Raw genomic sequence first — 20,630 nt, 5'->3', positions numbered from 1 at the left:
ATACCCTGTGAAGAAGGGCTATATCACTCAGCACTGTCTATCTCTTTTAAACTGCATCTTAATCCAAGAGAAGCTGTTTAATTTGAAGTATCTATCAGTCAGGAAGAAGGTAGCTTGAGTAGTAATAAAGCAGCAAACAAAGTAGCAAACAAAACTCCATTCTTCAACATGCCTCAAAATTCCACAGCCAATGTGAAAGGATTCTGCAGGTCCAAAGTATTCCTGTATACTACTATAATGACTATCAGTGTGCTACAGGGAAGCTGTACCTAACTGGGCAGCAAGAGGTTACACTCAACCTCTGACCATGAATCTCAGCAATAGTTGGGAAAAGTAAAATATCCAGTTTCATTTTATGATACAGGCTGGAATCACTGGCATCTTAGAATCAGAGAAATAAGGTATATAGTAAATGAAACTACTTGAGAAACTAGTAAATTTTCGCTAAAATATGCTACAAAATGACAATGAGTAAACTGAGCTTACATCCAAATCTATACCTTCTAGAAGGCTAACAAAAACTAGGTGTAAATACCAACTCTTTAGCAATAGACACACATTTATATTAAACAGTATCATTATGACCAGTTAAGTCAATTATGACTAGAATGCTTTTACTGAACATGGAAAATTACCCTTTGAAGGTAAATTACGATAAAAAGATTTTAAAATTGTGTAAAATTAAAATTTAAGAATTCTGATACAGCCCTTTTAAAGTGCAACAATCAGTAAAGGTACTATACAGTATTATTTATCCCATCGAATTTATGATATTTTGCCAAGAGAAATTTAAATTATTCTTTTCCAATTATTAAAGACTGTGGTAAACAATGAAAATGCAAATATCTGATGATGTTTTGGTGTTGAGATTTCAGAGTTAATGGGATGTCCTTATTAGAAGAAGCCTTAGAAGTAAAATGGCTTAACCTATAATCCTATGTCTAAGGTCTATTTCCAATGATGAGGAATGCACTACCTCAGAATGCAGTGTATACTGTTTTCAGATTGTTTTCAAAAGATAGCTCATTGATAACTGAAACATGTCTCCATATACCTCCTTAGGAGTTAAAAAAAAAAGTAAACTGGACTAAGTGTTTCTATAGTAGTCCTCTAAGTACCCAAAGAATGCTTTCGTATTCTTTGTTGAGTTCTCTTGTTTCAAAACAGAACATCCTCACTTCCTCATTTCTTGCTATTGCAGCTTTTTAATCTACAACTAAAGAATCCTTACATTAGGAAGAAATTGTTTAGATATTTCCTCCTCTACTAAGCACATCATTGTGAGACAAATCTTGCCACATTTACTTTCTGTTGCATGTTCTTGCAAACTGAGGCAACTTAACTATACAGTTTGAGGATCTCTAATTCAAAATCTAAATTTTGAAATTAAAGTCTGAATGCCAGAATCATTCTCAAAAAGTTTCTTTAGGATTTTAGAATTTTAGATTAGGGATATTCAGTGAGTGAAGTCTATGCAGATATTATAAAATAGAAAACTCTCAAAGTCTGAAACACATCTGGCACAAGCCTTTCAGAAAAAGGACATTCATCCAGTACAAAGGAGGATTTAAGTATCTTCACAGGGTGAGTAGAAAATAAGCAGAGGAACTTACATTTATTGAAAAACCTACCAGGGCTGTCCTAGGAGGCCTGAAGAAAACAACTTAGAGAATATGAAAACACAACTAACTGAGTAAAAATGCTATTTTAAAAATTGGTATTTTAGTAATTTTGTTGGATGAGTACATTTAAAATTTTTAATTGAAAGAAAAAAAGAAGTGAAATAAGAAAGAATGGGTTGGGATGGACAGTGGAAGGTATAGAAGAAGTAAAGGGAAGAAAGAGGACCAAAGGAGCTGAGGGGACCTTGGCAGAATCTACAGAAACAGTTAAATAAAGGTCAGAAATTCTGAACACAACAGTGGAACTTGGGAATTTTTAAAGTGTCAAAAGCAGAGGGAAGGGAATCAGTCGGGGGCATAGAGGTAGCTGAGGGTGGGAGGGGAATAAGAGGTGGGTGATCTTGTCTTACCCTTTGCTTAGTTTCTGTGTAGCCTGGCAGGGAGACATAATCCCCAGTCAGCCCACCTTGCTGCCTGGCAGGAAAGGGCATAGCACAGAAAAACATCTTTAGTGCAGTAAATACTTCACCCCCCTGCCTGGAGCGATATCCAGGGGGCTTTGATCTTCCCACTGCCCCCCCTTTAGCAATGTGTATTTAAGTGTGAAAGCACTTAGTAAATTGGCTAGTGCTATATAAAAATGCAAGATATTATTGGAAGAGACTAATAGTACATCAAAATTTCTTCATTGGGAGCAGTGGGGGAATTTAAAAAAGGAAGATATTCCTTTCAAGTCCCACAAAAGGACTTTAGAATTTTCCCTGTTACTCTTTGGGTTTTGCTACAAAGACATGAATGAAGTAACTGCAAAGAGAAGTAATAAAGATGCAATGGTATGATTGACTGTAAGAGTTAGGTAATGCCTAACTATGACAAGGGGGAGAAAGACCCAGAAGGATTTTCTGGTTCCAAAAGCTATTTCCCTGAATGGAGGGAAGATCCCTTTAGCTTTGACCTTCACATCTAAAAAGAAGTGTGTGTTGCTGAGAAGAAAAGACCATTTTACCAGAGACCCTTTGCCTCTTACTGTTACTAGTAGAACCTAAACTTCAATAACTTGATGAAAACCTTTCAATCACAAGGAGAAAGTTTGCTAAATTGTCTAAGTCACTGAGCTGAGAAAATGGGAAAAGTTAAAATTGCGTAGAAAGAGTAAGGCTTCTGAATTTAAAGAATTATTTCTTACAACTAACTCTGGTTTGTGAATATCCTTCAAAATGTCTAAAGCTAAATCATACACAGAAAATTCACTTGATGAAATTTCAGTGTCAGAAATAGGAACTATAACATTCTTAAATACCTCCAAATAATCTCTGTGAACAGTGACCAACTATAACTCAAGACAAAAAAAGTCCATTATATCACCAAAGGTACAGTCTCTGACTACACCAATGAAAATTAGCAGTATCCCAGCTCCTTTGAAAAAATACCAATAAAAACCCAGTAATACATTTGGCCAATGAGATATTAAGCACTAGCTATTTTAAAGAAACTCTTCCTACATTAATACTAATATGGAATTCAGAACATTAGATTCCATTATTGTAGTGAGGCTTCAAGTTTTGTGTGGGCTACCTGAGAGATAAGGGAGAAAACTACAGACGCAATTCAGGGCTGCTGCAACAATGGTAATGTGCTCTATTGAGATAGCCACTGTGATAAACTCTCTCAGTGGAAAGATGTTAAGTTTAAAGATGGGAGCAACAGAAGTGCTGCCATCATTATTGCTTTATCTGCTAACTATTACTTCCAAGGACATTCCAAAAGTTCACTGCATCCTTAAGGGCAGAGTCCTAAAGTTAGGGTTTTTATAGCCCCAGTCCTCTTGTAGATGCTACTTAATTCCATCTTCTAAAACTGAGGGCCAATACTAAGTACTCATTCAATAACTGTGTGTGTGTGCTTAAGGAATTACCAAGGAACACATTTGAATCAAGCACCTGAAAAACATGTGCCATCAACAAATAATCGCCTTCTTCTCTTGTTTCTTTCTTATCTACAAATGTTCCTCCATTTCTCCCTGGCTGGAGAAAAATGGGCATAATATTTAGAATCAATTTCACTTAATAAAATTATATATACTTTGCTTCTAGTTTTAGAGTGGAAAACTTGTTTAAAATCTTTTACGAAATGTCATTAAGACCATATAAAAATTTCAATGTGCCCTACATACACATTTTTCCGTTTAAAACTATCAACCTTTAAATAAAACATGGCTCATCAACATCATGCTAATATTAGAAACACTAAAATATATTATTTTAAAATTGTGATGCAAGTTATTGAAGGTAATTATTATATTAGTGTACCTTTTAGTTGGATCCATCTGCAAATTCTTACCTTGAATCCATCCTTCTTGTTTCTGTCCAAACCTGACCATTCTCCAGGCTGAAAATTTCATTTTAAGAGACATTTAAATGATTTAATAAGGACACATCTGTATTTTCTAAATTTAGTTTCTAAGATAAGAGCTTCCAGACATTTGATTTACCTAACGGGATGAAAACTAATTGTCTCTAATTGTTCAGGCAATACTGTTGCTCTTGACAACAAAATTAGACCAAAGAGAAAAACCAACCCTTTTAATATCTTCTATGCACTTAATGATGTAGTTCCTCTTGACTGCTTCCTTCACTGCATATGCATCACTAAGGATTGTCAGGTGCTCCTCCAATGCTTGCTGAATAAGGCTGCTGGGCAGGGTTGGAAGATGAGCCAGTTCCCATAGTACGTCTAACACCTACAATAACACCACTATGATGAGTCAGCCGATATGCACACAAATCTGTTACAAACATTTGTAGATTAACACAAAATTCATTTAATTTTCTTACCTTTCCAGAAGTGGTCTCAAAGCGGGCTTCCCGACCTATTCTTCCAATCAGACTCAGCAGTTTCTGCCGTACTCTATCACTCTCTGTCTCCCAGCTCTACACAACAGAAAAAACAAAATAGCTTCACAAGCTTCACTAAACTCATCTACTGGTGGGGGTAAGGAGCTTAAATAACTTAGAAGTCTTTTGGAAGATTTAAAATTAAGCAAGTTTGAACACACACCTTCTGAATGAGAACAAACAAATGATTAAGCTGATCTGAATTAAATTTCACAGCTGCAGCAGCAATAATCGTGTGAATGTTCTCGATCACGGTAGATGATTGTCCAGACTAGAAAAGAGGACAACAGTTAAGACTTCGAGCATGGCAAAACTTGTCTTCTTACAGGCAGTTTATAAAGCAAAAGAAATAATATAACTAATAAGCAACCCCTTACAGTAATATTGACAAGACTATTATTAGTAATGATTTTTACTTGAACTCCTAAAAGCATTAAGTCATTAAAAGGACAATGTGAGAAAATGAGAATCAAGTTCTCTGCTTAACATTTATTTTAAAAAGAGACTAAATTATTTTCAACAAGGTTAAAAAATTCAAACTGATTAAACTACATAACAAATGTGGCATTTTATAAATGATTTTGATGGTCTCAGTTTAGAGTATTATTTTCCCTATTTTAAACAAATACTTTGTGACTTCGACTTGTATGGGCAGTAAGTATATACCAGAGTTATTTAGACTTACTCTTGACCTATGATTGACATTTTAAAAGTGAAACTTGAAAAACAGAGTAAGGTATTGGTAAACTCATTTCTTAATTTTCTCATTATCTATTACACTTTCCAATGAACGTATCCAATAGATATATACAGTGATCTCTAATCTTCAACCTTATGTAGATTCAAAATACACACTCATAAAGCATTACATGAAGGTATTCAACCTAAAACAGACATGGGAAGAAAACTCTATAGAACCAAGGATCCTTTTTTGTTTTCTTGTTTTAAAAGTCCTATTCCTAAGATTCTGTAGTGTACTCTGTAAAACTGGGTTGGGAGCCTGCCAACTGCACTTCACGGTGTCTCCTGACAGCTATCTTCTCCTTACATTTTACCAAGAGGTGGTAGTGGTGGGAAATGACACAGAAGGAAGGAAAGTGTTTCTGGCTGAGAATCAGAAAGTGATCACAGTGGTCAACAATGTCATAAAAACAACACTGGACACATAAAAGATATACACCTGCCTAGAGCTGGTGGCTCATGCCTTTAATCCTAGCTACTCAGGAGGCTGAGATCTGAGGATGGTGGTTTGAAGCCAGCCTGGTCAGGAAAGTCTGTGAGACTCTTATCTCCAATTAACTTCAAAAAGTGAGAAGTGGAACAATGGCCTAAGTGGGAAGAGCACTAGCCTCAAACAAAAAAGCTCAGGGACAGCAACTAAGCCCAGAGCTCAAGCCCCAGGACCAGAAAAAAAACAAAAAACAAAACAACAACAAAAAGGATATACACCCATTCCTAATACATAATACTCAAGAAAGCTTTTAAACAAAGTACAGCTACTCTGATTAAAGCAAGATAGAGGTCCCAGTTCCAATACCATTTACCACTACCCTCCCTCTTCTATAGTCTAAACTTGTCAGGAAAAGGAAAAAAGTTCACCTTACCTGTATCTTCCAGATTTTAGTGAGCTCATCTAAAGACAATTTACTGCCCAAGAGTTCAATAATTCCCTTTATACGGTCACAGTATTGTGCTTGGTCTATGTTGCCTAGTAGAGAAAGCACAAGAAATGAAGTCAGGTATGATGGATAATGATTGAATGCAATAACAACTTAGCATAAGATAATTCAAATAAACAATTTTTCACCTTTTAAAATGAAATTCCATACAAGTAATTTTTATTTCTTTGAAAGTAACTCACCTTCTAGTGCAATTGACAGAACTGAATTTTCAACTAGCCAGTCTAGCAATCTGTCTGTATCTATAGCATTCTTCACAGATTTGGATAAAGTGCTATCTTCTATTAATTTGGTTACCTAAAACAACAGGATTATCATGGTTAAATCAAATGTGAATAATCATTTACATTCACACAAAATACCTAATCTTCAGTCTTGCTGTATGATCTAATAATTAGCCAAAAATTTATCAAAAGACAGTTATTAGAAATCATCAGATTACTACTTGTGATGATGCTTTAAGATGAATATGAGCCTTTCTTATAGCTCCCATACCTATGCTGACTGGCCTAGTGATGACATCTAACTCAGCCTTCAGTCAGGAATTGTTTTGCACATTTAATAATGGAGACAAGAAGTATCAGTGTCTTTCTGGTAATGGGAAATACAGGGTATGAAGCTTGTGACTTACTGATGGTCAGTGTCTCAACTATATAAAAGATGCCACACTGTAGGTAGAGAAAGGGTTGAGGCCAGTATGCTCAGTATAACAGAATCAAGAATTGGACACTGGCTGTCTCAAATTCTAGATGTTCATAGCCCTCTCATAGGTGGCTATTCAATCCTTCAGTCAAATGAAACAGTCCTATCTCCTAATAAATTCTTGTTCGAGTTTATTCCACTTGTATCCAAGAACCATAAATAACCCAAAATTCAAAGGAAAAATATCTAAATTATAAGTGAAAGTATCAGTTTCTTTTGCTATTCACAAACTTCAACTGCATTGTTTGTGTGGCTCTAATGCTAATTTAGGTTACAGCAAATCATTCCATTGTTTTGCTTAGTTCAAACTGCTTCACTTTGTTTTTTGTCCTTACATCAGTTAGAAGACAAAGTAATGCCTCTCTAAAAGAAAACAAACTGGCCTATAGTAACTTTCAAACTACATATCCCAAGGGATTAAGCTATAGAATTCATAAATATGTCAGAGAACTTTGAAAGTAACACAATTAAGATGACTTTACTAACAATTATAAACACACAGACCTTTTCTACATAATCATTATTCTCTTTTTGTATGATTATGAGCAACTGTTTTTTACTCTCATTTTTATATTAATAGCCACAAGTTTTGATAGGATTAAAAAATATCTGTATTTTAAGTCTTCTAGGAACGAATTCAGAACTTACTTCTTTGAGGGAATTCATTTTAGCACTAAAATGTGGTGATTTCAGCATGCGCAGTAGAATGTCAAGTCGAAGGTCATCCACAATTGTCACCAGATCCGGTTGGAAGCGCATACAAAGTAACTTAATGGCAGATAAGAGCTCAGGGATGCTAACCAATCTCTTATTAAAACAACAACAACAACAAAACACAACATAAAAAAAGGACTGTAAAAACATTCTGATCTCAATGCTCATAACACACAAGAATACAGGAAAACAATGGTATGAATATATCTCACATCCTGGCCAATTAACTACAGTAAACAGAAGTGAAGCACATAGTAAGCAGCAAAGGAAAATGAATGGTCTTTGGAGAAATTGTTAAATGGTACAATGGCTTTAAACATTTCTAGACAAGCTTTAATACTACATGGTTTTAAAGTTCTTTTATTCCATACCGACTGTGTATCCCATTAAGGTTACATTAGTAAAATGCTGAACTTTATCATTTACTTAGAATACCTTATTTATCTTATTGACTAAGGTAACACCAACCAGTGGTGTTTTACAAAACTATTTTTAAGGCAGGAAATGTAAAATTACTATCAAGTGAATTTTGTATGACCAGAATCCAGATTGATGGTGTGGGAAAAGTCAATTCCTAGCTCTGCTTTTATGGACTAAATGGCACCAAGGTCTAAGTGGTGAGAGAGACCATTTACCTTGTCCTTGAGATCTTTTTCCTCCACACTCCGCACATCCTGGATTGTAGTAAGGATGACTGGGTCCAGCATAGGCTGCCATGATAAAATATTAGTTAAAAGATCTCCTGAATCTGCCAAAAAGTAGGGGAGCTTTTTTTCACCTGCCACTTGCAAAGAAGGTAGAAGGAAAAATGTAAATTCTAGTTTTGGTGCCACCACTAACTTGTTAATTTTTATTTAAGTATGTAATTAAGTAAATGCAATTCCTGTGCATCTTATAAGAAAAATCTGAAGTCTGGTACAGTGGCTCATGCGTATAATCTTGTTACACTGGAGGCAGAAATCAGGAGCATGGGAAGCCCCAACCAATAAAAGCTGGTTATGGGGGCATGCACCTGTTATTTCAGTTAGATGAGAAACATAAATAGGAAGATCAAACTCTAGACTGGTCAAGGCAAAAATGTGAGATCCTATCTGAAAAACAATGCGGAAATGATTGGGGAATATAACTGAAGAAGTAGGGTGTGTACCTAACAAGCATAAGGCCCTGAGTTTGAATTCCAACACTGCCAAACATTAAAATAAAAAGATAATTTGAAAATCAACTCAAGATACAGTGACTAACTTATTAATACATTAAGCATAAGTGTGCTCATTTGTGTCATAAAATAGATAATTTTGTATTTGACTTTTAAAGCTGAGTATATGCAAAATAACACTGTTGTACAAACTACATTTAGTTGATGGTAAGTGAGGCCTATAGGTAAAACCAATATACCACAATGCTCCAGAATGGTAACATAATCAGATAATTATCACTATACAAGATATGAGATGTGGCATAATATTAGCTAGAAAATCCATCTCCATAATTTAAAAAATAACTGGTATGAAGAAAACAGACATTTAGCTGTCAGAGTCAAGAATAAACAGCAAATTACAATAATACCAGACAATTATCCAGACAGAATTTACACATCTGCCTGTTGTACAGTAAGGACTGGGACTGAGTCAGAGTTCTTGCTGTCATGGATCAGGCCCTGTTTACTCCTCTCTACTGTGAGATAGGTATTATTATTATCATTATCACCATCATCATCATCTTCCTTACAAGGGAGGAATAGAAGATAGGTATTATTATTATCATTATCACCACCATCATCATCTTCCTTACAAGGGAGGAATGGAAGAAAGCATACAATTTAAACAAATAGCAAATGGTGGAGACAACTGTTAATTTATGTCAACTAACATGTATCATGAATTTGCTGGTGGCTCAATTTTGTCTGGATAGTTTGTTATAAATTAAGGATGACATTATACATGTTTCTTATTCTTATGCTTCTTATTCTCTTTAAAGTTTCACACACACACATATCACACACACAAACACATGAAAGCTATAATTTCTAAAAACCTCAATTGGCATCCAAAAAATTTATGTTGACTTTTTTCCACAGAGTAAATATGTTCAAAATTTAATCCTGGGCTTGATTATTTAAAGTCATTATTAAATTATTATTTATAACTAAACAATATTAAAAGGCCAAAATATTTTTCCTCTATTTTTTAGTGCTTCAGTTAGAAAACTAATGGTTATATTTTATGGTTAATAAGCTGAAAATCACTAGAAGTTTAATATAAAGAATGAAGAAAACATGTGCAAAAGCCATGCTAGCTCACTTGAAAATTGTACAGCATTACCTTGACATCTAAAATAACCCATTTAACATTTAGAAATGGAAGCAAGTTCCAGTATCTACTAAAAAAAAAATTATCTCCCTGATTAAAATTAACCTGCAAGAATACAACTTTGGAAAGAAGGAAACAGTGCATACAGAAACACTGTACCCAAAGGATATTATGCTTTCAAAACAATTTATGGTAAGTTTATGTCTATATAAAAGTTACAGGTTTCACAGACTCAGTTATAAAGAGAATAACAGAAGTATTTCAATGTGACACTTTGTTCAATAAAGCTTGTTAGCTGAAATGGAAAGAAACAACAAAGTAAAATAGGTCTTTAGGATTAGAAAGCTGAGCAGTATAGCTTTGAATATTCTATGACTTATTGTCTTGCAATTCTGCAGCAGCAGGAAATCAGGCAAGGTATGTTGAAAAGCTGTTACTCTGAAGTGAGTGATTTGGCTGATCTAATGTAACTTATAATGGCAATGAACCTGAAACAATTTGTGAAGAGGACAGAGATACACGCTGCCTACTTTATGTTGAGAAAATGAAAAATTACAGACATATTTGCTCAATTATTCACAAGACAAAAACCTTAAATGTCTAGGTCCCTAAACTTCAAATTAATAGTTTTTGTTCTGAGAATATTCTTTTAAAAATGGTAACTATTTTGGAAATCGAGAGTTTCTATGGATTAATAAACACAATTCTAAACAATTTAATTACAAGTAAATGATTGCCTGCAGGTCTCAGATTGTTTAGGCAATAATGTAAAATGGCTTAATCCTACCTGCACCACTGGGGAATTCAGGTACTCTGCACATACGCCTAAGGGTTGCACCAGTGCTGAGACGGCCTGGAAAAGGTAATGAAGATACAAAGAAACATGAGAGGATTTTTTCTTTTCCAAAGCAAGCAATTCCTTTTTTATGCCTCTGTGAAAAATTCAAGTCATGATTTCATTAAGCCATGAATGAATGACTGGAATATTAAATCCTTGGAGAGCAAGGAAGTGATAACTGATTTAAAATGCTCTAATATTAGGAAAATGAACGTTACATATAGAACTATCACACTCAAAAGACATTAAAACCACGTGGGGTAGGTTTTTTAAAAAAATCAATGTGCAAGTTACAATTTTCAAAAATTTATTTATGAAGAACGTAACAAATTTCAATGTGTCCCTTTGTTCAATACAGCTTAATGGCTAAAATAGAAAAGGGACGAGAAAGTTATGAGTGAATTAAAGTCATGAAATGAATAAATGACTAGATAATAAAATCCTTGGACAGGAGGAACTGATATGAAGATGGCAATCTATTTGAGTTCTTACGAGAAATTTTTATAATTTAAATGAAAATATGTTAACCAGTCAAACTTTGGCATAGGTCCAAATGAATGCCTCTAAAATTCACAGTGTTGAATAGTAAACATTCTTTTCATTTCTTACAACTGTATTTTTTATTATCTTAAACATTTTTTTAACAAAGAGGTTAGGGAGGAAGTAAAATATACCTTTAATAGCAAAAAGCTTATTTGACGAAAAGTACAAACACATCACTGGAATAAGTGAGAGAGATACTGTGCTTCTGAGTAGGAAGTATCAGTATTAAGAAAAGGCTAATTATACATTGTCCTATACATTTCATATAATACCAAACTGGCCTCTGTAACAATCTTACAGATATAACAGCTCAGGTAGAAGAGTAAATAAGAGTAGTCAAGAAGAAGACTTTAAAAAATAACAATACTGGATACAAGTGCCAGTCATCAAAACAGTTAAGTGGTAAAGGCCAGACTGGGACAGCTAGTCACAGGAAGACACGTACCACCACTGTCTTCACACAGGTTACCTGGGAAGATAAAGGAGCTCTACAATGAGATCCACTATCACTGAGGAAGCTCCATCCTGGGTCTAAAACCATGGCTTGATTAGTCAAGGTGAAAAGGCTCAGGCTACAGAGCTTGCTACTATGCTGGGTTAAATGTGCAATGTTGACTTCTCTGTTCATGAAGATCATAAAAAATGTCATTTCCTTCCCCCTTCCCCCCCCCCCCCGGGGGGGGGTGTAAAAAATTTAAAGATTAACACTTAACAATGTATCCAAATGGTGTCTTCTGGTGCTAAACCAACCTAAATGAAAGTGAGCCTGCACTCTGAGCACATATAGTGAGAAGTTTAACTCACCCCAAGTTCTATGTCTGCTGAATGGAGTTTGACTTGGATTGCTGCGAATCCACCTAGTTCTCCAAACTAAAAAGAAAATAGATACAAATAATAATTTAAACACTATATATGGCTTCAGCAAGCAACTAGGACTAACATTTTATCACTGTGTTTCAATATTATTGTATGGTCCTGTAGAATCACCAGAAAGGTAAATTCTAATGCTACAATAGTATAATGCAGATATGATAGTTCCAAAAGCAGGGATTCATCTGTATGTATTGCACATGCAAGAAGAGAGGAAACTATAAAATACACCTCCCCAGGAAACATTCTGATTATTCTCCAGTTATCATTTGTTTTTTTTTTTTTTTTTTTTTTTTTTTTTGGTCCGGTCGTGGGGCCTGAACTCTGGGCCTGGGCGCTGTCCCTCAGCTCTTCAGCTCAAGGCTAGCGCTCTACCACTTGAGCCACAGTGCCACTTCCGGCTTTTTTCTTTTTTTGCTTATGTGGTACTGAGGAATCGAACCCAGGGCCTTGAGCATGCAAGGCAAGCACTCTACCACTGAGCCATCTTCCCAGCCCCTATCATTTGTTTAAAATAGGAGCTCGAGGAAATGTCATTACAAAATTGGAAAGATATGACAAAACTGTGTTAATGGAAATATGTACCTTATTTACCAAGTCCACAACCCATCCATGAGGTTCCTGTGAGAAAATAGAATAAAAATTGAGACATTAATGTAAAAGCTTCCTTATTAATCCTTATATTTCTTGTATCCTAGATGAAAAGTCAGAGGAAAAAAAATTAAAATTTAAAAATCACTTTGAAAGGTTTCTGCAACTGTTTCCCTAATGTAAGACTTTGTCATTATTGTATACAATTGTAGGTTTGTAATGTCTGAGTTTTGGTGGAATTGCCACAATGTAGAATATTTATATGCATTTTGAGGCATCAGAGATCAGACAAGTTCTCCCAGGAACAGGATAACTTCTGTTAAATTCTTTATGAAAGTGGTATTTTTGAAATTAAGAATTATTTATCTAAATATTATGTAATTAAAGTTTTCATTCTAGCTGTAGCACTAATGCCCTTAAGTAAGCTTTCTACAACTCCTCCTTCCCTTCCTCTTTTCTTCTCTAGGCATTTATAGTGCTGACAACTGGGTAACAGATGTGCCATGTGATTTCAGACAGCTCATATTCTAGCGGAGTTAACAAAAATTGTGTTAATACTCATTAAAAGAAAGATCTTAAGGGCTGGGAAGGTGGCTCAGTAGTAGAGCGCTTGCCTTGCATGCATGAGGCCCCGGGTTCAATTCCTCAGCACCACATAAGCAAAAAGAAAAAAGCCAGAAGTGGTGCTGTGCCTTGAGCTGAAGAGCTGAGGGCAGTGCCCAGGCCCAGAGTTCAGGCCCCACGACCGGACCCCCCCACCCAAAAAAAGAAAAAAAAAAATGAAAGATCTTAAGAAGAGAGGACAAGGATATGTGTGTGTGTGTGTGTGTGTATGTATATTACGGACCTCAAAAGAAAGATCATAAAAGATCATAAAAACTTTCATTTCCCTCACCCTTACCCCACCCCACCCCCCAGGGGTAAAAATTTAAAGGTTAACACTTAACAGTGTATCCAAATGGTGTTTTCTGGTGCTAAATAAAAGTGAGCCTGCACTCTGAGCATATATAGTGAGAAGTTTAACTCACTCCAAGTTCTATATATATGGACAAGGTCCTTGAATATACATATACATATATATATACATTTATATACATCTATATACACACATACATATACATATATATGTATGTATGTATAAGGAGACTGCTCTGCTCAGGATAATGGTCACTGAAGACCTCTAATGGACAGTCACTAAGTTGGAACCTAAAGGATGTCACAGATTTGAGCATTTAAAGAACAGTTCACATAAGCTGTAATGCCAAAGGCAGAAAAGAATATTATGTTTGAAAAACTAAGAGAAAATTTTCCAAGTAGGGTGAGAGCAACATAGGAGACTGTAGACTGAAGGCCAGATCATACAGAAGCTGGTAGGCTGGGACTAGGAGAGCCATGGATGTGTTTTGAGCAACAGCATGCTGTGTATTTATGTTTGAATATTACCTATGCAGTTGTTAAGAATGTAATGAAAGAATCGGAGAGTAGGGAGGAGTCATACAGAACCAGTTAAAGCCTTGCTCAGTTACCAGACAGGATGGGTGGGGTGAGGAGCAGGATGGTAGTAGGTCATTGGAGTTATAGTTGAGATTAAGTTGAAAGACCTGTTTATTTGGATATAAGGGATAAGGAAAATGAGGAATTGAGTTTTGGCTCAAGTACCTAAGTGATGGTGATATTATGGATAGGTTGAAAAAAGAATAATAAAGGTAGGGAGGCAACATTGAGACCTGCTGTAGGCATACAAAGCCTAAGAATTCTGTGTGGCAAACAAAGAAGATGGCTGTGTGTGCTTGCACTTGTGCATGCTGGGGAGGTAATTACAGGAAGCATGGTTTCATAGTGTTCAGAGGTGAATCAGATAATGAAAGTTAGGTTTTGTGTAGTCAATTCATTTAGAATTGGAGGGGACCTGGAAATTTTCATGAGGTATGGTGAAGAGGAATCATGCTGAAGCCAAAGAGGATATAGCAATCAAGGGCTAGAGCATGTTGAATATAATGGAATGACCCAGCATGAGGACATTGGTGAAGGACTAGAAAACCTAAGGAGCAAAATGCTTGAGAAGGTAACAGGAGAGGTACCTAGGGCATTGGTGAGAGAGAATACCTTTATGATCTTGAGAAGAAATACAACACTGAACCTTTTACATCTCAGTAGTGGAAGTCAGAGGGAAAAGAACAAGTATCTACAGCGTACCATTACATTTAGAATTTTTTATATAATTTACTATTTAATAAACTTAATTTAATTTAATAAACCAGAGAAGATTTTGCTATTTTGGGAGGCAGTTCTGTCTATGGTTAAAAAAAGCAGACTCTAGAGAGCTTAATTCCAAGAACTTAGATCTAAGTATTGGGGCTTAAGCAAATATTTAACCTCTGTGTCTGCTTTTCATATACAAAAGAGGATGAAATAGTACTTAACTCAGCGTTACAATGGGATTAAATTCTTAAGTATCTATGCACTGCTCTGGCCACCCAGTTCTGACATCTCCTATAAAGATGGCCTGATCCATGAAGGTAACTAAGGTAACTCTCTTTTGTCTGTACACAATATTTATTATGGTTGTCCTATGTATTATACTGATGACTGTTTTCATATTTCCTCTACTATATTCTAAGAGCAACATAATATTATTCTCCATATTAAAGACAAAGACTACTGGTTTATATTTTTATCTCTAAAATCTGAACAATGCTACACACAATAAGTGTTTGATAAATGGATGCTGGGCAATAAGTAACACAATGGGAAAGTTACTATCAACTCATTTGACTCTATTTCTTGAAAACCAATATTTGAACTAGAGAAATATTTATACATTTTCTCATGAGTATAAAATTACTGCCATACTGCAAACTTTTGATATAAAATAAAGATTGGTTCTGGAAAAGCTAGAATTTTAAAGAAAATTATATATGAGACTAGTAGGGTTCTTTTCTTTCATTTTTTTAAAGGTACAATTAGTCACTTCAAATTATTTCAAATACTCCAGTCTCTAAATTATCTCTAAGAAAGTGGAGCACCAATTAAACTGAGGTTGATAATATAGTATGTAGGACACTGAAGTTGTTTCTTATTTTACTAAATAAAATTTCACCTCTCTGAGATTCTTCATATTATTAATAGCTACAGGAAAATATGTAACATCTGAACATATTTTACTCAGTTCTATGAACCACATAGAATACTCATCATTTCCTCAGATTATTTTAGCCCTCTGTGTAAATTATCAGTTTTATAGCACAGAAATCTTTTTCAATACATCTCTCTATAAAAAGACAAAAAAGAACCATGTTTACCTTTTGGAAAGTAGATATGGGTGAAATAGCAAACATATTTCCTTCTCCAAACACTTCTGCCCAATTCCTCTGAGACACTTTCATTCTGTTTTTAAAATGGTATTCATTATCAGGATTGAAAGCCTAGATTCAAAGAGAACAGAACAACATTATTATCTATTTCTATAGCAACACATTAGCATTAGAAAAGAAGATAAAAATATAGCCTTGTACTCTTTCAATAATGGAGTTGTTTAGGAATAGTGACAAAGCAGTCAACTAGTGTGGTGCTCCCCTGGCCTACTCATGTTCACTCTGGGGAGAGAAGGAGCTAACAGGATGAGAGGTCTGAGACCCAAAAGGTGAAGCCATTACCCCTAATGTACCAGGGCTGTCACAGGTATAGCTGGGAAACAGAGGCAATGAAGAAAGTTATGAGAAAAAGAACAAATGGGGAAAAGGCAGAAGCCAAGTGATATCAACATTTAAGATGAGAATAACCAGGGGAGGTAAGGGAAAACTATTTCAGCTCATAAAATTATAAGTTAGCCGGGCGCCAGTGGCTCACACCTGTAATACTAGCTACTCAGGAGGCTGAGATCTGAGAATCCTGGTTCAAAGCCAGCCCGGGCAGGAAAGACCGTGAGACTCCTATCTCCAATAAACCACTAGAAAACTGGAAGTGCCGCTGTAGCTCAAGTGGTAGAGCGCTCGCCTTGAGCTGAAGAGCTGAGGGACAGCGCCCAGGCCCAGAGTTCAAGCCCCATGACCGACAAAAAATAAATAAATAAATAAATAAAATTATAAGCTGACAAATTCCTTAACGTTAGAAATTATTTCAAACTCAAAACACAGGTTGGTTGCTCTGTTTTAATTATTAAGGACTACTAACAGCTGAATTAATAGGCTTAATGATAAAATTATTATCATTCATTTTCATTACAAGTCAATTAATAGCAAGTATTTCAAGTAAAATCAAAACACAAAGAAAATTACTCCATTTTAGAGATACTATACCATTGTAAGCACGCCCAGAAGCCCAATGGGAATTGGATCTTGTTTTATTCTTTCTGCAACCAGTTCTATCAATAGCATCAGCATGTTGTAGATTCCTTCATGAATTTCAGTACCCCACTTGTGAACGGCACTTGATGTCAGGAGCTACAAAAAATAAGAGTCTAGAGTCTAACTTGAGAAAAGAAAAATACAGTTTATCAGGTTGACACTAAATAACCAAGAGATAATTGCTTTAGTCTTTTGTTTATTAAGAATAATTTTTAATTAATTGATCTGAAGATCCATAGTCCTTCACTTTTAATTTGAAAGTCAACATAAAGTTTTGCTTTTGAATTTTAATTCCCTTGCATTAAAGCAGTTTGTTTAAAAAAAAGGAAATACTCCTTTTTAAAACTTATTATCAGGGAAGAACAGTGTACAAGCAAGTAAAAACCTTAGGTCAACTGTGGGAACTACTGCTGTGTGGACACAGAGAAATTTACCAGAGTTCTCAGAGGCTCAGTTCTAATCTTTAATGAGATTGAATTCCTGCCCATTTCCCACAGATGTTACAAGGATCCAAAGATAGAACAAACATGACAGCATTTAATGAATGTCAAGGCAATATTAATGATTTGGTAGCTGACTATCAATACTAATCAGTCCTTCTGGAATACAAGAAATGGATGCTGTGATCCATGGACTCTGATATACATGCTTTTCACATTTTTCCCATCTCAGAGATAAGACTGCAACCAGATGCAGGTGGCTCATGCCTGTAATCCTAGCTACTCAGAAGGCTGAGATCTGAGAAGTGTGGTTCAAAGCCAGCCCGAAAAGCCAGCAGAAAAGTCCCCGTGAGATTCTTATCTCCAATAAACTACTCAAAAAAACCAGAAGTGGTACTGTGACTCAAGTGATAGAGTGCTAGCCACAGGACCAGCAAACAAAACAACAAACAACAAAAAAACATATATAAGACTGCATCTTTTCACCTACTGACTGGATGGGAACAGAACTCTAAATGTGACACATCTTAGAAATACCTACGTAATTTCATTTTCCTTTCTCATATATCCAAAATTAGTACTCAACTTTTTAAATGATTAAACCTAAAATAGCTCTAAATGAAAGATAGTGATTTACTGTGCAAATATTTTCTTAAATATCAAATATAAAACAGATATCTATCTTGTAATCAGATAGCTTCTTAAATTCATTAGAAAGTAATGGAATTGTATCCTGCTAGTCCTCTGTCTTCTATTCCTGGGGAAAAGTAATTAAGGAAAAAATTCCAGAACAAGGAATGAGAAATCAAAGGAATATTGCTAGAATGCTCATGTTTTCTGTTATTGTTTGGGGTTTTCTTTTTCTTTTTTTGAGACAGTCTCGCTAATAATCCAGGCTGGCCTTAAACTTTTTGCTCTCTTGCCCAGCCTCCAAAGTGCGGATAGGACAAGCATGCACTGTCATGCTTGGCCCAGTTTCATGTTTTTGTAAGATTTCCCTTCAGAGAGAAAATACCATGTAATAAAAATTTCACCCAGGACCCACGATAGTTCTTCAATAAAGAATAGCTTGAAAGAGCCCAAACTTCAGCAGATGCAGAGAGAAACCTCTGTTCCAGATTAGCTGCATTTACTAGTTCAAATGAAGAAAAAAAAATAATCACAAGATTTATTTTACAAAAACCAGTAAGTTACATTTTGGGGGGGCAAGATTTTTGACTATAGGGCTGGGAAGGTGGCTCAGTGGCAGAGTGCTTGCCTTGCATGCATGAGGCCCTGGGTTCGATTCCTCAGTACCACATAAGCAGAAAAAGCTGGAAGTGGCACTGTGGCTCAAGTGGTAGAGCGCTAGCCTTGAGCTGAAGAGCTGAGGGACAGCGCCCAGGCCCAGAGTTCAGGTCCCACGTCCAGCAAAAAAAAAAAAGATTTTTGACTATATATTCCTCTGATACTTAAAAATTAAATAGTACAATAAAGTGAAACATAGATTAGGCCTTAGGATGCTTCATGTCATTCCAAAATAAAAATGGATTAAGCACTATTCAAGTCATCTCATTTGTTTATTTTTTACTTTGAAAATGCAGTTCTGAGCAGGGTGCTGGTAGATCACACCTGTAATCCTAGCTTGGGAAGCTGAGATCTGAGGATGATGTTTGAATGTTCAAAGCCAGCCCAGGCAGGAAAGTCCAAGAGGCTACAATTAACAATCTACCAGCTATTATCTATCTACAATTAACTACCAAAAAGCTGGAAATTAAACTGTAGCTCAAGTGGTAAAGCACTTACCTTGAGCACAAAAGCTCAGGGATAGTGCCCAGACACCTGAATTCAAGCCCCAGAAATGGTTACCCCCCCAAAAAAAGAAAAACAAAAACAAAATGCAGTTCTGCCTACCTTCTAGTAGAACTGGGAATGACAGATGGCACTTTGTGAGAAATGTATACACAGGTTTAAATGTAACCATTTACTATGGCCAGACAGAGATTGTTTTCCTCCTCAGCTGGAAGGTGGGATGGGAGTAACACAGAAATGACAGCCAGCCAGGCACCGGTGGCTCATGCCTGTAATCCTAGCTACTCAGAAGGCTGAGATCTGAGGATCGCAGTTCAAAGCCAGCCCGGGAAGGAATGTCCGTGAAACTCTTATCTCCAATAAACCACCAGAAAACCGGAAGTAGTGCTGTAGCTCAAGTGGTAGAGCACTAGCCTTGAGCTTAAGAGCTGAGGGACAGTGCTCAGGCCCAGAGTTCAAGCCCCACGACCGCAAAAAAAAAAAAGAAATGACAGCCAGCAAGGCTGCTTTTTGTTTTTGTTGTTGTTGGTCATGGGGCCTAAACTCTGGCCTGGGCGCTGTCCCTCAGCTCTTCAGCTCAAGGCTAGCGTTCTAACACTAGAGCCATGGCACCACTTCCAGTTTTTTCTGATTATGTGGTACTAAGGAATCGAACCCAGGGCCTCATGCATGCAAGGCAAGCACTCTACCACTGAGCCACCTTCCCAGCCCCAAAACTGCTTTTTGTACTTCAGTCATGTACTCAATTATTCAGATCCTTATATCTAAAAACATTTGAGGCAGTTTTTAAGAAAAGCCTGAGGAAGAGAGAAAAAAAAACTGGTCATCACATCAGGAAACAGAGCTACAAGTGGTGCCAATGATATAAATCCTTGAGTTTTCTGGAAGCTAGGCCTAAAGGCAAACATAACCCTGTAGTTCTACTATTTTAGGGGAAAAAAAAATATCACTGGGACCAGGAAGGGTTGTTGGTAGAGAAGGTTTCAATCAATAAAATAGTCTTATATTATTCTAAGTGAAAGAAGTAAGTCATAAAATACCACATATTGTATGAGCCATTTGCACTTTGCCATGAGGCAAAGTAGAAATCCCTGGTGGGGGCCAAGGATAAGGGGAACAGCTACTGGAAGTCTCAGGCTTTCTTTTGGAGTGAATGATGAAAATGTTCAGGAATTACATTGTGGTGATTGATGGTTGTGCAATCTGTAAATACACTAAAAGTCTTTTAAAAGGGTGGAATTCATAGATAATCTTCCTAATAGCTCTGAGAGAACTTTACACCTGTACATAA

The 20,630-nt window shown here is 36.0% G+C and overlaps 1 protein-coding gene across 1 annotated transcript in view; it reads right to left on the bottom strand.

Moving 5' to 3' along the window:
* Positions 1–20,630, bottom strand: part of Usp24 (ubiquitin specific peptidase 24) — a 137,399-nt gene that overhangs the window by 91,511 nt on the left and 25,258 nt on the right. The window contains exons 4-16 of the mRNA XM_013022271.1: positions 17,061–17,204; positions 16,065–16,187; positions 12,757–12,792; positions 12,106–12,171; positions 10,708–10,773; positions 8,247–8,321; positions 7,546–7,704; positions 6,378–6,492; positions 6,121–6,224; positions 4,680–4,787; positions 4,457–4,552; positions 4,201–4,362; positions 3,963–4,010 (exon numbers count right to left, since the gene is read on the bottom strand). Of these exons, the coding sequence (XP_012877725.1) occupies positions 3,963–4,010; positions 4,201–4,362; positions 4,457–4,552; positions 4,680–4,787; positions 6,121–6,224; positions 6,378–6,492; positions 7,546–7,704; positions 8,247–8,321; positions 10,708–10,773; positions 12,106–12,171; positions 12,757–12,792; positions 16,065–16,187; positions 17,061–17,204 (1,302 nt within the window). The remainder of the gene's footprint in view (positions 1–3,962; positions 4,011–4,200; positions 4,363–4,456; positions 4,553–4,679; positions 4,788–6,120; positions 6,225–6,377; positions 6,493–7,545; positions 7,705–8,246; positions 8,322–10,707; positions 10,774–12,105; positions 12,172–12,756; positions 12,793–16,064; positions 16,188–17,060; positions 17,205–20,630) is intronic.

The sequence above is a fragment of the Dipodomys ordii genome, unplaced genomic scaffold (assembly GCF_000151885.1).
Source record: "Dipodomys ordii isolate 6190 unplaced genomic scaffold, Dord_2.0 Scaffold61, whole genome shotgun sequence".
Classification (NCBI taxonomy): Eukaryota; Metazoa; Chordata; class Mammalia; order Rodentia; family Heteromyidae; genus Dipodomys; species Dipodomys ordii.
This window is presented reverse-complemented; position numbering and strand designations above follow the sequence as displayed.